The 13,787-nt window shown below is 40.1% G+C and overlaps 3 protein-coding genes across 18 annotated transcripts in view; 1 reads left to right on the top strand and 2 right to left on the bottom strand.

The window, feature by feature from the left end:
* The window catches only part of LOC135256728 (SLAM family member 9-like), a 66,724-nt gene that overhangs the window by 20,228 nt on the left and 32,709 nt on the right, over nt 1–13,787 (top strand). The window lies entirely within an intron of this gene.
* Nucleotides 1–13,787, bottom strand: part of LOC135256724 (T-lymphocyte surface antigen Ly-9-like) — a 110,246-nt gene that overhangs the window by 82,441 nt on the left and 14,018 nt on the right. For 5 of the 13 annotated variants that reach the window (XR_010330496.1, XR_010330497.1, XR_010330491.1 and 2 more), the window contains exon 1: nt 211–285. The exons of 7 other annotated variants lie outside the window; for them this stretch is intronic. The gene's annotated coding sequence lies outside the window, so the exon portion shown is untranslated. Of the gene's footprint in view, nt 1–210; nt 286–9,287; nt 9,491–13,787 lie in introns of those variants that run through there. One more of the 13 variants, XM_064338805.1, reaches the window with a different exon arrangement.
* On the bottom strand, nt 416–5,717 carry LOC135256727 (T-lymphocyte surface antigen Ly-9-like). Of its 4 annotated transcripts, none has more exons than XR_010330504.1 (6): nt 5,633–5,717; nt 3,730–3,811; nt 2,474–2,812; nt 1,799–2,062; nt 1,186–1,296; nt 416–1,074 (listed from the first exon to the last, which is right to left on the bottom strand). XR_010330504.1 is itself a non-coding variant. In XM_064338818.1 (6 exons), exons 1-5 carry the CDS (start codon nt 4,607–4,609, stop codon nt 1,187–1,189), a joined length of 918 nt encoding a protein of 305 aa, XP_064194888.1. In that variant the 5' UTR covers nt 4,610–5,623; the 3' UTR covers nt 416–1,074; nt 1,186. The 4 variants fall into 4 exon arrangements, 2 of the variants coding, with proteins under 2 accessions (XP_064194888.1, XP_064194889.1); XR_010330505.1 differs by lacking the exon at nt 5,633–5,717 and adding an exon at nt 4,020–4,093; XM_064338818.1 differs by lacking the exon at nt 5,633–5,717 and adding an exon at nt 4,487–5,623.

Raw genomic sequence — 13,787 nt, 5'->3', positions numbered from 1 at the left:
TCAAACATCTTCCTACCACACTAACTACTATGCTAACATCTGCCCTGCCTCATGGTCATTTCCACTCTTTACTGACATATCAACCGCACGGTTGAGCATGTTTTTGTAAAATTCTGGCACAATGGATTTTTAACATTTTTGATATTTAATATCATATTCCTATTCTTTAAGGTCTCTTCTATCTGAAAAACATCATGATTTATCCCTTACCTGCCAAATTCCTGCTTTATGCCCTAATCTTTGGGGAGTGATTTGTGGTGCTGCCTCCGAGTGGGGAAAGTTCAGGAACTGCTGCTCCACATAGTTATGTTGAAAAAAGATACTCTATGCAAATTGCTTAAGGGGGGTTGGAGCCCCACACCAATCAGGATGCTGGGCAGATTTTTTTTTTCATAGGTTTTTTCACTTAAATAAAATATGAAATTATTAGGTCAGTAATTTAACAGTACTTTTATGCATAAATGCTTTCGTAAACAAAATGGCACAGTATATTTACAGATTTGGATGGCACATATTAGACGGCAAGTTATGCCTTGGTGGGGCAGCATGCCCCATACCTATGCAGCATCAATATACATTACAATATCGCTCTGATTAAGCAGAAATTTTTATCCAGAGTGATTTACATGGTTGAAATGCAAAGATGAATGAAACAATCGCAGGAGGTAAAATAAAATGATAATAGAATTCAGCTACCTTCGTTTCAGTAGCCAGCAATGATTTATCTTGGAGTCATTTCAATAAGAGATGCACCACAGATAGAAAGCTCATGCCCGACTTCTCACCAATGAGCCGGATTACCTCTTTAATGTATCATTGGCAAGAACCTGCTAGAATGTTAGATTTCTATTCCTTAATATAAGGTTTGTTGTTATAGTTTAATTTCAACAGGGCTTCACATTCCCCATTGGCTTTCCTTTTTCCTGTCTATATAACGCTTGAATATTCAGTCTATGCAGAGGTCCCCTCAGTTGCCCCTGAGATAACTTGAACAAAGCCTGCTGACATATACGGGATCAATGGAAGGCACTGCGGATGGTGGCTCCTCTTCCATGACCGGCTCATCAACTTCCACTACAAAAAATAAGCATTTAATGAATTAGTGTCATTTCTTGCCCTAGTTATTTCAAATAACAGTATAAAATTATAGCATGTCTTGCCATGCCAGAGGGTGTGGATCATTACCTTAAATTGTTTCACTTTTATACTGTTTGTGCTTTTTCCTCTTGTACAGCAGTATTAGTGCTCCGAAGACAAAGAATGCTGATGTGGCACACAAGGCTGGAACCCATCTAACTGAAAAACATATTACAAACTGACATATTCACATAAACATTGTTTCATTTATCATCTTTTCAAGAAGCGTATGGGTTATTTTTTCATTACATTTTTTTACATTTTGAATACATTTGGGTTATACCTGTTTAAGAACTTAAAGAGAATGCCTATACAGTTACAAATTCTTCACAATTTCTACTCAATGTTTACTGCAAAAACAATTTGTCCTATTGGAAAATGCCATTGATATTTAGCTAAAATTTCACCTGGTCATTGCTGTAGATTACAATCACCTGGGATTCCTGCACTTTCTCAATCATTAATGAAAAACACGCTTCAAAACCCCCCATAGTGATGCTATGCAGAACAAGGTGGAGCACGTCCATCATTTGGCAGATGAGCACAGTTGCCACTGCCACAGCAAGTACAACATGTCCCTGCTGTATGACAATGTGTGACTAATATATTTAATTACTTGTAAGATTTTCTGTCTCTTTCTAATACAGCATTATGGGTTCACCTTTTGATCGGAAGCACATTTCCAGATCCACAGAATCGCTGGTGCCTCTGCTGACAGGGTTATGGGCTGTACAAGCGTAGGTTGTGGATGGAGAGAGGGAGTGTAACTGGAGGTCTATCGCTTGGCCCAGGTGCACACAGCTGTCATTACAAGGGGGCAGAGTTTCCCAGCTGTAAGCCACTTCAGTCCCCTGACTGCTGAAGCAGCTCAGACTGACATTACTCCCCAGGCACTCAGCTGTGATGTTGGGTTTAGAGACGGGCTCTACAGGAGAAATAATCAAAAATTTTACTTGGCTACATGCTCATATTGAACACAAAGCAAGCATTAAACATTCACTAAAAGGTTCAGGCCATTTGAAATTATCACGTGATTGCATCTTTTGTAATTTGTTAATGTAAAGAATTAGTGTGTACACTGAATACCAGAAACTTATTTTGTGGAAGTATTAACAGTCTGGTTAGGTTTAAAATTTGACTAACTTTCATTATTGACATTCCAGTTGTAAGGCCAGCCAATGTAATCAGTCCCTAAACTATCTTGTCATCCCTGACTAAAATTATGCATTCCCTATAATAATTCAATAAAACACTGCACAAAATTAAAAACAAACTATGGTTAGTTACAGTTACAAAAACCTCTAGATAACGTGAAATCTGCTTTCTGGCAACTTACCAAAAACCTGCAGGTGAAAGTATGTGTGCTCCAGTGGCTTAAAATCTCCAGATGTATACTCAATTTTAACTTGATAAAGGCCAGAATCTGATAGGCTTAATTTGTTCAGCCATATCGAGTCATTGCCAAAGCTGACCCTTCCCTTATATTGTTCTCGTACATGAATGAATGGTTGAGGATACCATGTAACGATTGTAAATGTATTAAAAAGTAGGTCAGCCGTGTAGCTTTGGTTGCCCTCAGCTGAGAAAGGAAACATGATGCTCTCCCCCACTTTCACCGTGATGTTGGAGCCATTCGCTGTATCTGCCACCCACTCACTGCACCCATACTGGCACACTGCAATAGAGATGGGGATTATTCACACTGTAATAGAGACAGGGATTATTCACACTGCAATGAGTATTATTCACACTGTAATGGAGATGAGGATTATTTACACTGCAATAGAGATGGGGATTATTGATACTGCAATAGAGAGGGAAATTATTCAGACTGTAATAGAGATGAGGATTATTTACACTGTAAAGGAGATGGGGATTATTTACACTGCAATAGAGATAGGGATTATTTACATTGTATCATGGAGAGTTATCACATTATAATGTACAAAATTGGGGTTACCACTGTAGAAGATGGATGTTGTTTGCATTACAGTAGTTTATGAGAGAGGGATTCCTGACTGACTTTAAATTTGGGACTTTAAAACAACTGCACCAAAAAACATTGGATTCACAATGGCATTTAATTGGCTTTTGAAAATAATTAACTTCATGCTAATGCAGTTAATAAGGTGGCTCCATGTTTATTTCATGTAGGGCATTTCATGCAAGGTTCAGGGAAACTTAGTTGCTAAAGTAACAATGAAAGAAGGAAATGTCTTCAGTCTATGCAACTGAGAGTGATTTTGCAATATATTTAATCATGTGTCAATCAAAATTACAGAATTTATAAATTATAAATACTTGTTTTTTTATGATTCTGTACTTCATGGAGAAGTTCTTGTTAGAAAAACAACCAGTCCTTCATGCTAAACATTTGTTTATCTTTCAATGCATTTCTAAAAAAATAATAATAATAATATATTTTTTAAAATCTGTCATAATCACTCTTCCCCCGAGTGAGTCATTTAATTGAATTCGGTCTCAAGCCTCAGTTCAGACTGAACTTCTCACGCATAAACATTTATTCTTACAAGTCTATAATTTATTATTCACTGAATTGTATTCAAAGCATAGGAATAAAATGCAGATTACCTATTATATAAAGAAGCATAACTTCAGCATGAATCCTCCTTGACGTTTTGAAAGCTCGACATTGAGTGGTCATTGTTTGTAACTGTAAAAACATAAGGTAAGGTACCAACACGTTAAACCTCTTTTGTCATAGTCAGTCCATGTGACACCTACTGTATATAGCCTATAGGTTACAAGCATTTTAAATTGTTAGCTACACATATTTCCAGGATTATTAGCCTGGTCTGGTTGGACACGCATTGTGTCGTATCTACAAAAAAGGTTGTGAAATATAGATAGGACATTATTACATTTGAGACAAATTAATTCAGACGAACCCCTTCAGACCTGAATTATGTTCCAGGGATGGGGAAAATACAACTATGCATTTTCCCCATCCCAAATACATCCTGAAATTAGACACTGTTTGATTGTCATTTTATAAGTTTAAACTATTTTGTTTCTATGAACAAAACTGTTTAAATATGTATGTAAAAAAACATTCATTCCAGGTATCACTGATTTCATTTTGATTACATATTTCATATCGAACATATCATTAACTACGATTTGGAACAAACATCTGTATACATGTAGAGATACTCCATTGTGTGGCATTTCTGCTTTATAATCAGGCACCGTTTCATACATCGTCATTTTATTTTAAGTATAAACTCATGAACAAAACTTAAAAAACTTTAAAAAACACCCATTGCAGTTCATGCTTAGTCCTGAACATATTTTTTTCAACTGATCAGATTTGGAATCTCTTATTCACCTCATTTTCAGCTTTCATTTGAGATGATACGTGACAAAGCACTGCTGTGTGCTGTTTGGACACAGGAAGACTCCGCACTCTGCACACTTCCATCGCGGCACCCCCTTTGGGCAGAGTTTGCATCGCCCTCACTGTGGGCCACAGGCTGGGCGTGTATCAGGCTCAATAAGCTCAGGGATTGGTAACTCTTCAACTGTGTAACCTGTGTGCCTTGGCACATAGTCAGGATCATCCAAGTCCTCATCACTGTCCTCTATGTCTGACTCCTCTGGGGACCACAGCTTTGCTACCCTTTCCTCTGCCATAGAAAAATTTGGTGTCCATCACTAAGAATGAAACAATACACTGCACTACATGTTTTCCCATAACATATATGTGCATGCACATTCGCTGTGGCATTGTTTCGACAACCTTATGCAACGTCATATTTATCTCTGTCCAGAATTGCATTATCTTGCATTGACAATGGGAGAGTCAAACCACTCCGTAAAGTCTTCTCCAGCACATCTCGAAGATTTTTAATGAGGTTAAGGTCAGGACCCTGTGGTGGCCAATTCATGTGTGAAAATGATTCCTCATCCTCCCAGAACAACTCTTTCACAATATGAGTGCGATGAATCTTGGCATTGTTGTCCTGGAATATGCCCGTGCCGTCAGGGAAGAAAAAATCCATTGGTGGGATAACCTGGTCATTCAGTACATTCAGGTCCTCAGCTGACTTAATTTTATTGTCGCATAACATTGCTGAGCCTAGACCTGACCAACTGAAGCAACCCCAGATCATAACACTGCCTCCAGAGGCTTGTACAGTGGGCACTGTCCAAAAAAATCCAAACTGCAACCTTTTTTTTTGGCCAGGCAGTGTATAATGTAATAGGATAATATTGTGTTTTAGTAATATAATATAATTTCATTGTATTTGTTCACTTTTTCCACTCAAACATCTTCCTACCACACTAACTACTATGCTAACATCTGCCCTGCCTCATGGTCATTTCCACTCTTTACTGACATATCAACCGCACGGTTGAGCATGTTTTTGTAAAATTCTGGCACAATGGATTTTTAACATTTTTGATATTTAATATCATATTCCTATTCTTTAAGGTCTCTTCTATCTGAAAAACATCATGATTTATCCCTTACCTGCCAAATTCCTGCTTTATGCCCTAATCTTTGGGGAGTGATTTGTGGTGCTGCCTCCGAGTGGGGAAAGTTCAGGAACTGCTGCTCCACATAGTTATGTTGAAAAAAGATACTCTATGCAAATTGCTTAAGGGGGGTTGGAGCCCCACACCAATCAGGATGCTGGGCAGATTTTTTTTTTCATAGGTTTTTTCACTGTCAAAGTCAACTCTACCGCATGGTTGAGAAGTCAGTTAAAGTTAAATGTTAAATTTCGAAAGCGCAACATTTGAATGTTGATTTAGAATTTGAATGTCAATGTTATGCACTAAGCTTCAACACATCGAACTATTTTGTACAGCCCTAAAAATATGTCTATTCCAAGCGGGCAAAACCAGACTTCGTTTTGGAAGCTCATTTCCTGGTTGCTCACTAGCGCCACTACGGATGGCTCCAGTATAGGTGTTTTCATATCCGGTTTCCATGTAAGTTTACGGTACAAATGCGATCAAAATACAAAGTCAATATTTTTTTCTCACAAGAACAAAGTCATAATAGGTGTATTTTATTCGTCTTATGACTGTCCATGGGTCGGTTGCATGATTTATTGCGTCATTTGGGCACAGTGCCAATATTTGTTCTGGACCAATGAGGTACAGCTTGCGTCACTTCCTGATTACTGCAGATGACTAAGCTACAGTAGGGGCTACAGTCTATGGTCACTGGGGTGGGCGGTGGCGCATCTTGGCCTTGACATTGCGGCTCCGGCCACGGTCCACCTGTGTGAAGTCAGAAAATGCAGGCATCCCATTTCGTAGTGATTTCATTATGGCGTGTGCTATTTACAGCTGCACTAGACGATCATAAAATAATCCTCCTCTTAAGTTTTTCGGTAGCCGAGTCATTTTTACTATTTCATTTAGCCTACTTAACCAAATAATTAGTTGGCAGGAAGCGTAATCAGCTTGCTATTTGGTAGTCCAGTAGCCTATGCTAAAACAGTTCGCAACGTCGGCTACCAAGCCATTTGACTAGCTAGCTAACCTTAACCGGCAAACATTCAAATTTTCAGACGTGTTTGACGGCTTGTCAATCGTATACATTCCATAAATGTCTACCTGGGCCATGCTTCACGCATGTGACAAAGCTACTATAATCCCGATTTTGGGATAAACACCTTGTCAGTTTCACTAAGCGAATTAAGAGTTTCAAGGTTGATTTGCTGAATAACATACAACACACGATGAAATCACACACACAGAATTTAACGAAATTAACCATCTTGGCATTTAGAAAGGAACATGTTTTTAGCATTTAAGAGACCAACAAGCTAGGCATTTAAGACAGTGGCTCTCAGAATCGGTCCTGGGGGCTCCTTTTGTATATTGGCTTTTCTCCATTGGTTTTGATGATTTACAAGAAAAAATAATAATAATAGCCTAATAATAATTAGAAATTCAAGTAGGCTACATTATTTTTGTCTTCATGCACCAGGTGGAAAACTTGCTGTACAAAGTGCGTTGTCATATTTACACGCCTGCAAATCAGTTATTAAAATACTTGGTAGATTTGTTAATCACCGCTGACAGTGTTAATTTTTATTCGGTAGAAAGTGATTTGCGAACGACCAGCGGTCAGCTAGCGTCACCCAGCAAGTGAACACCACAAACGGCGATGGAGTAGCTAGTAGCAGTTACTGGCTCATTAACTGGCTGTGGCGAAAACCTACGACGATAACTTGCTCGGTTAACAGCATGTCTACCAGACAGTTATACGATAATTAGCCTAGTCAAACCACCAGTACTAGCCTACACTTCTCTGATTGATTGACCATCAGTGTAGTCAATGTTCTTCCCCTGTGGTTCATATTGCTAATGCGTGAGCTAACCACGGATAGCCTACCTAGCTCACTGGCAAGCTGATATGCTAGCTAAGCATATTCGTTTGGCTGAGAAACATAAATTGAAGATAACTGAACATAATTGCATTTTTAATGTCATACATATAACGTGATTACATGACACAGTACAGTCACGGTTGGCAATTAAACTCCGTAAACATCTGATAATGTATTTTAGAACATAACGACAGACAGTCAGCTAGCCTCAAGTTCGTTCTGCAATCGTTCGTTCAGGTTGATGAGCTTCTCCGCACCGGACTGTCAATCACATTGTAAAATCACAGAGTCGCTTAACTCTATGGTTTTGGCTCCAAATCGACAACATGGCCGCGCCCGTAAGAAAGAGGGGAGGAAACAGAAGAGAGGAGGTTGTAATATCAAGATTAAGAATAGGACACAGCAATTTACGCAGCACGCTTCATCTTATAGGTAAACATCCAACCGGTCTTTGTGAAATCTGTCAGGTACCAGAAACCTCAGAACACATTATCATTAACTGCAGTAAATATAGGTCGGAAAGGAAGGATATGATGGAGGAGATGGGAAGATTGGGGATAACAGGAGCAGGATTGAGGGATGTACTGGAGTGTGGTGCTAGTGGGCAGGGGAGGAGATGTTTTATCAACTACCTTCGGGGAACGGTACTGATAATAAAAGTGTGACAGGCAATAAGCTGTAGGAGTTAACTTACTCCGAAAGGTGGCAGTAATGCAACTTTCAAGGATGCAAGCTGCCGTTAAACAACACGGAAGAAGAAGAAGAAGAAGAAGATGGCCGCGCCCGCCATTGAGGTTCAAAACGTGTTTTAGATACCCACGGAGAGTCAATGGGTAACGTCACAGTAGCTTTGTCCATATTTTTTTTACAGCCTCTGGTCTATTCATAGATTTCTATGAACAGATTTTGCTTACTCTCTACAGCAGAGGTTTTCAACCTGTGGGCCGCTATTTTTTACACTCTCTGGGGCGTTTTTTTGGCGGTTGGAGAATTGTTTGTTTGACGTGACCAGCATTTTAGCTGTGTGCAAGGCTGCAAGCTAACCCGTCAGTGCTAAAACATTTCTTTTTGAGTTCATTCAAACTGGAATTTATCATGGACAAGTTGTTACAAACAGGGTCTCTCAAAAGGAAAGATTCAGAGGCTAGTACATCTACCAGTAAGGAAACGGCTCCAGTGTCTGACATTGAAAAGAAACATAAAGCAAAACGAAGGAAATACAGCAGTGAGTACTTTCATGACATCGCGAATAAAACAAGGTTGATATCATACAGACTTGTGGCTTCTACAGGAGCATATATACCATCGTTTCACAATCTGATAGCTCGTGGTAAGTCTACCTTGGATGGTTACGACATTATGGCTAATAATCAAAATCCTCAATTCAGAATATGAATGGGATTTTCACCTCTGGAACCTCACTGTTGAGCTCTACACTAGACAATCAGGTTCAATAGCATACATTCAGATCTAACGTCCACTGAAATTTACATCAACATACAGAAGAGGATTAGGGCCACGTGTTAAATTTTTTTAGAGTTCTGGCTTTAATCTCAGAATTCTGAGATTAAAGTCAGAACTCAAAAAAAAAATTCACGTGGCCCCTAATCCTTTTCAGTATCAACATTTTTAAAAATCCGATGTTAATTTGAATTAAACATATGGTATTGGGCTTTTTATTTCACAATACATCTTTCAATATTATATTAAAACAAAAGAATAGAATAATGTGTGAAATATCACTAAATATGGAAAAAAAGAGTTAAAAAGATCCCTTACTTTTTGGTTTGGTGTGTAGTACTGCCATGCTTCTCTTCACTGCAGTGTATTTTTTTTTTTGTTTCACAAAAGAGCAGGACTTGGCTGGATTAATCATATTGCTCAGATATTATATTTCATGAGTCATATATTTTTTACAGCCTCTGGGCTGAACCAGAGACTGTGGGCTGAACGCGCCCCAACCGGTGGAAACTATTTACACTTTAGGATTGTGGGTAGTGTAGTACTTCTCCATGACATCCCGAATAAAGCATGTTTTTCTTAAAACAAGGTTGATGTCATACGTGTGGCTTTTACAGGAGCATATACCATCGTTTCACAATCTGATAGCTCGTGGTAAATCTACCTTGGATTGTTACGACATTATGGCTAATACCATCTGCGCGCGCGTGGCTGCTTGTTTTACTCTCGGTGTTGAAATTTGCGTGCGTGGAAGTGGTTTTGTGCTTGCGCAGTGAATATTTGCTCGCGCTGATTATTGGCATTAAATTGACGCCATTAATAATCAAATCCTCAATTCAGAATATGAATGGGATTTTCACTTCCGAAACCTCACTGTTGAGCTCTATTTGCACTAGCCCTTGTTGAATAGCGTTGTACATGGTACCTCATTGTTAGCTAAACTTACCTTGTCCATTCATTCTGCATACACAGACCTGCTGTAATAGTCTGGTCTTTTATTTACGCGTTAGAGCGGTTGAAAAGTATTAAACCAACCTATAAATTAAAGTATAAACGTATTTCATGTAGCCTACATGCTAACATGCTAGCCTAACGAACTAATGGCTATGTGACCAGTGTTAAAAGGGTTATAATACCAACAGAAGCTAGTGCAAATTCGCGTTCTTTTACACTATCTATGAAAACAAACTTCTAAAATATTTAGTTATCAAAACTCGAATGTGCAGTGTCATACGACAAAACTATGAACTTTCTATGAAAAGCGCGAAAAAGGTTCCTTCAGCCCATGGTTGTCTGCGTTTCCACCGCATAGTTTCCATAGTCTCCATCGGTTAGAAACCTGGGGCGCGTTCAGCCCCGACAAAACGTTTATTTAAACGGAATATATAATAAAACTATTATTAACAATATAAACACTATATTAATGACACTACAACAATTCAAGAAGAAGCGCGCTAAACTATCGTTAGATTGGAACAGACCCAACCTCTTTCTATGGCTCTGGGTTGGAAGTCGCTGGAAAGGTATCCTTCGCAATGGTTTATGGGGAGTAGTTCCTTCCCTCTTAAAATAATTATGTACACAGTCTTGTACCCGAGCGTAACGTTGCTATGTACGGAACGTGTGCAGAACCCCTAGGCCAATTGTAGTCCGACTATAGCGTATACATGCCGTAGTAAATCGACCCCGAGCCACATTATCTAGGTATGTTAGTCCGACTTTGAAAAAGTTTGATTTCGTACGATTTCAGTCGGACTATGGTGTTTACATGATTTTTCCAGTTATAGCCGGACTAAAGCCGGTCACCCACCGCACGCGTAGCGACCGCGAGCGCACTACGCGCTTAAGTGAAGCGTAGTTGTACTGTAGGCTGGAGCCACACTATACGCGGCCCTGCCGCCTCCATTCATTTTGAATGAGGGGTGGCGGCCAGCCCCCGCAAGGCATTTTGGGATTGCCGGCGGCGCGGCGGGAGCGGCGAGGCCGCAGTGGAGATGGCAAAAATTCAACTTTGACCCCCTCGCTGCGTCGCGGTAACCAATCTGATTTGATATAATGATCCGTCAAGTAAATTGTCCCTATTTTTTTCTAATTTTAGTTCCACATTCTATCGTTCCACAATGGAGGACCTAACTCGTAATTTCCGCATCGGGTTTCCCGAATTAATAAAATCTCCTACAGAGACACTGATAAGAGGAAATAGCGTGGAGAAAAGTCTCTGAAATCGTCGGTGGCTCTGCAATGTAGTTACCGCCGTTAGCTACTATCACTGTCCAGTCTGAATAAAAATCATTTTTGCAGTAATCTAGCTCTGAAAATGTTAATAAGATGCCTAGCTAGGCTAACTAATGTGTATCTATAGTGAGTAACAACAAACAATAACAAACAAAAAAAATCTTCCTAATGTATTAGTTGCTAGTTGTTCGTTTCTACCAGCCACCTAGCTAGCTAATCAGATACAACTTTGAAGGAATTATCTGGCTAATTCGTCAGACAATGTTTTTGTTGTTGGTTGTAGACATTAAACAGCCTAGCTAGGCAGCTGACTAACATCTTTCAGATCTAGGTTACTGCAAAAATGATTTTTATTCAGACATGACAATGAATATGAAACACGATATTAAACCAGAGACTGTAAAAAATATGGACACAGCTACTGTGACGTCACCCATTGACTCTCCGTGGGTCTCTAAAACACGTTTTGAAGCTCAATGGCGGGCGCGGCCATTTTCTCGATTTGGAGCTAAAACTATAGAGTTACGCGGTCTTGTGATTTTTACAATTTGATTGACAGTCCGGTGCGGAAAAGCCCCTCAACCTGAACGAGGCTAGCTGACTGTCTGCCGTTATGTCTTAAAATATATTATCAGATGTTTACGGGGTTTAATTTCCATCCGTGACTGTACTGTGCCATGTAATCACGTTATGTATGACATTAAAAATACAATTAGGCTATGTTCAGTTATCTTCAATTTATGTTTCTCAGCAAAACGAATATGCTTAGCTAGCATATCAGCTTGCCAGTGAGCTAGGTAGGCTGTCCGTGGTTAGCTCACGCGTTAGCAATATGAACCACAGGGGAAGAACATTGATTACACTGATGGTCAATCAATCGGAGATGTGTAGGCTACTGGTGATTTGACTAGGCAAATTTTCGTATAACTGTCTGGTAGATCTGCTGTTAACCGAGCAAGTTATCGTCGTAGGTTTTCGCCAGTCAGATAATGAGCCTGCTACTACTAGCTACTCCATCGCCGTTTGTGGTGTTCACTTGCTGGGTGACACTAGCTGACCGATCGTTCGCAAATCACTTTCTACCGAACAAAAATTAACACTCAGCGGTGATTAACAAATCTACCAAGTATTTTAATAACTGATCTGCAGGCGTGTAAATATGACAACGCACTTTGTACGGCAAGTTTTCCACCTGGTGCATGAAGACAAAAATAATGTAGCCTACGTTGAATTTCTAATTATTATTAGGCTATTATTTTTTTCTTGTAAATCATCAAAACCAATGGAGAAAAGCCAATATACGCAAGGAGCCCCCAGAACCGATTCTGAGAACCACTGTCTTAAATGCCTAGCTTGTCGGTCTCTTAAATGCTAAAAACATGTTCCTTTCTAAATGCCAAGATGGTTAATTTCGTTAAATTCTGTGTGTGTGATTTCATCGTGTGTTGTATATTTAGCAAATGAACCTTGAAACTCTTAATTCGCTTCGTGAAACTGAAAAAGTGTTTATCCCAAAATCGGGATTATAGTAGCTTTGTCACATGCGTGAAGCATGGCCCAGGTAGACATTTACGGAATGTACACGACTGACAAGCCGCCAAACACGTTTGACAGATTGAATGTTTGCCGGTTAAGGTTAGCTAGCTAGTCAAATGGCTTGGTAGCCGAAGTTGCGAACTGTTTTAGCACAGGCTACTACTGGACTACCAAATATAGCAAGCTGATTACGCTTTCTGCCAAGTAATTATTTGGTTAAGTAGGCTAAAGGAAATAGTAAAAATGACTCGGCTGCCGAAACACTTAAGAGGAGGATTATTTTATGGTCGTCTAGTGCAGCTGTAAATAGCACGCGCCATAATGAAATCACCACGAAATGGGATGCCTGCATTTTCAGACTTAGCACAGGCGGGCCGGAGCCGCAATGGCAAGGCCAAGAAGCGCCACCGCCCACCCCAGTGACCATAGACTGTAGCCCCTACTGTAGCTGAGTCCTCCGCAGTAATCCGGAAGTGACGCAAGCTGTACCTCATTGGTCCAGAACAAATATTGGCACTGTGCCCAAATGACGCAATAAATCATGAAATCGACCCATGGACAGTCATAAGACCAATAAAATACACCTATTATGACTATTTGTTCTTTTGAGAAAAAATTATTGACTTTGTATTTTGATCGCATTTGTACCGTAGACTTACATGGAAACCGGATATGAAAACACCTATACTGGAGCCATCCGTAGTGGCGCTAGTGAGCAACCAGGAACTACAACACCAGGAAATGAGCTTCAAAAACGAAGTCTGGTTTTGGCCGCTTGTATTAAACCCGGTCAACTTTTAACGAACACAACTGTCTGTCAAATATAGGTGACACGCTCACAAACAGCCGATTTTGGGGGCGCGGCGCGGCGACAGGCGGCAGTCGCCGCGTATAGTGTGGCTTCAGCATTACGCCGGGCACCCACCCCACGCGTCGCGTAAGCGTCGCGTAAGCAGCACGGCGAAGCCGCGCGGCGCGTAGCGTGTCTCCACTGGTTCCGTTTGTGTCGCGCAAAGGCTTGCTTAAAGCTCTATATTCCTAGTAGCT

Source organism: Anguilla rostrata, chromosome 6, assembly GCF_018555375.3.
Source record: "Anguilla rostrata isolate EN2019 chromosome 6, ASM1855537v3, whole genome shotgun sequence".
Classification (NCBI taxonomy): Eukaryota; Metazoa; Chordata; class Actinopteri; order Anguilliformes; family Anguillidae; genus Anguilla; species Anguilla rostrata.
Note: the sequence above shows the minus strand (reverse complement) of the source record. Positions and strands in the feature narration are given on the sequence as shown.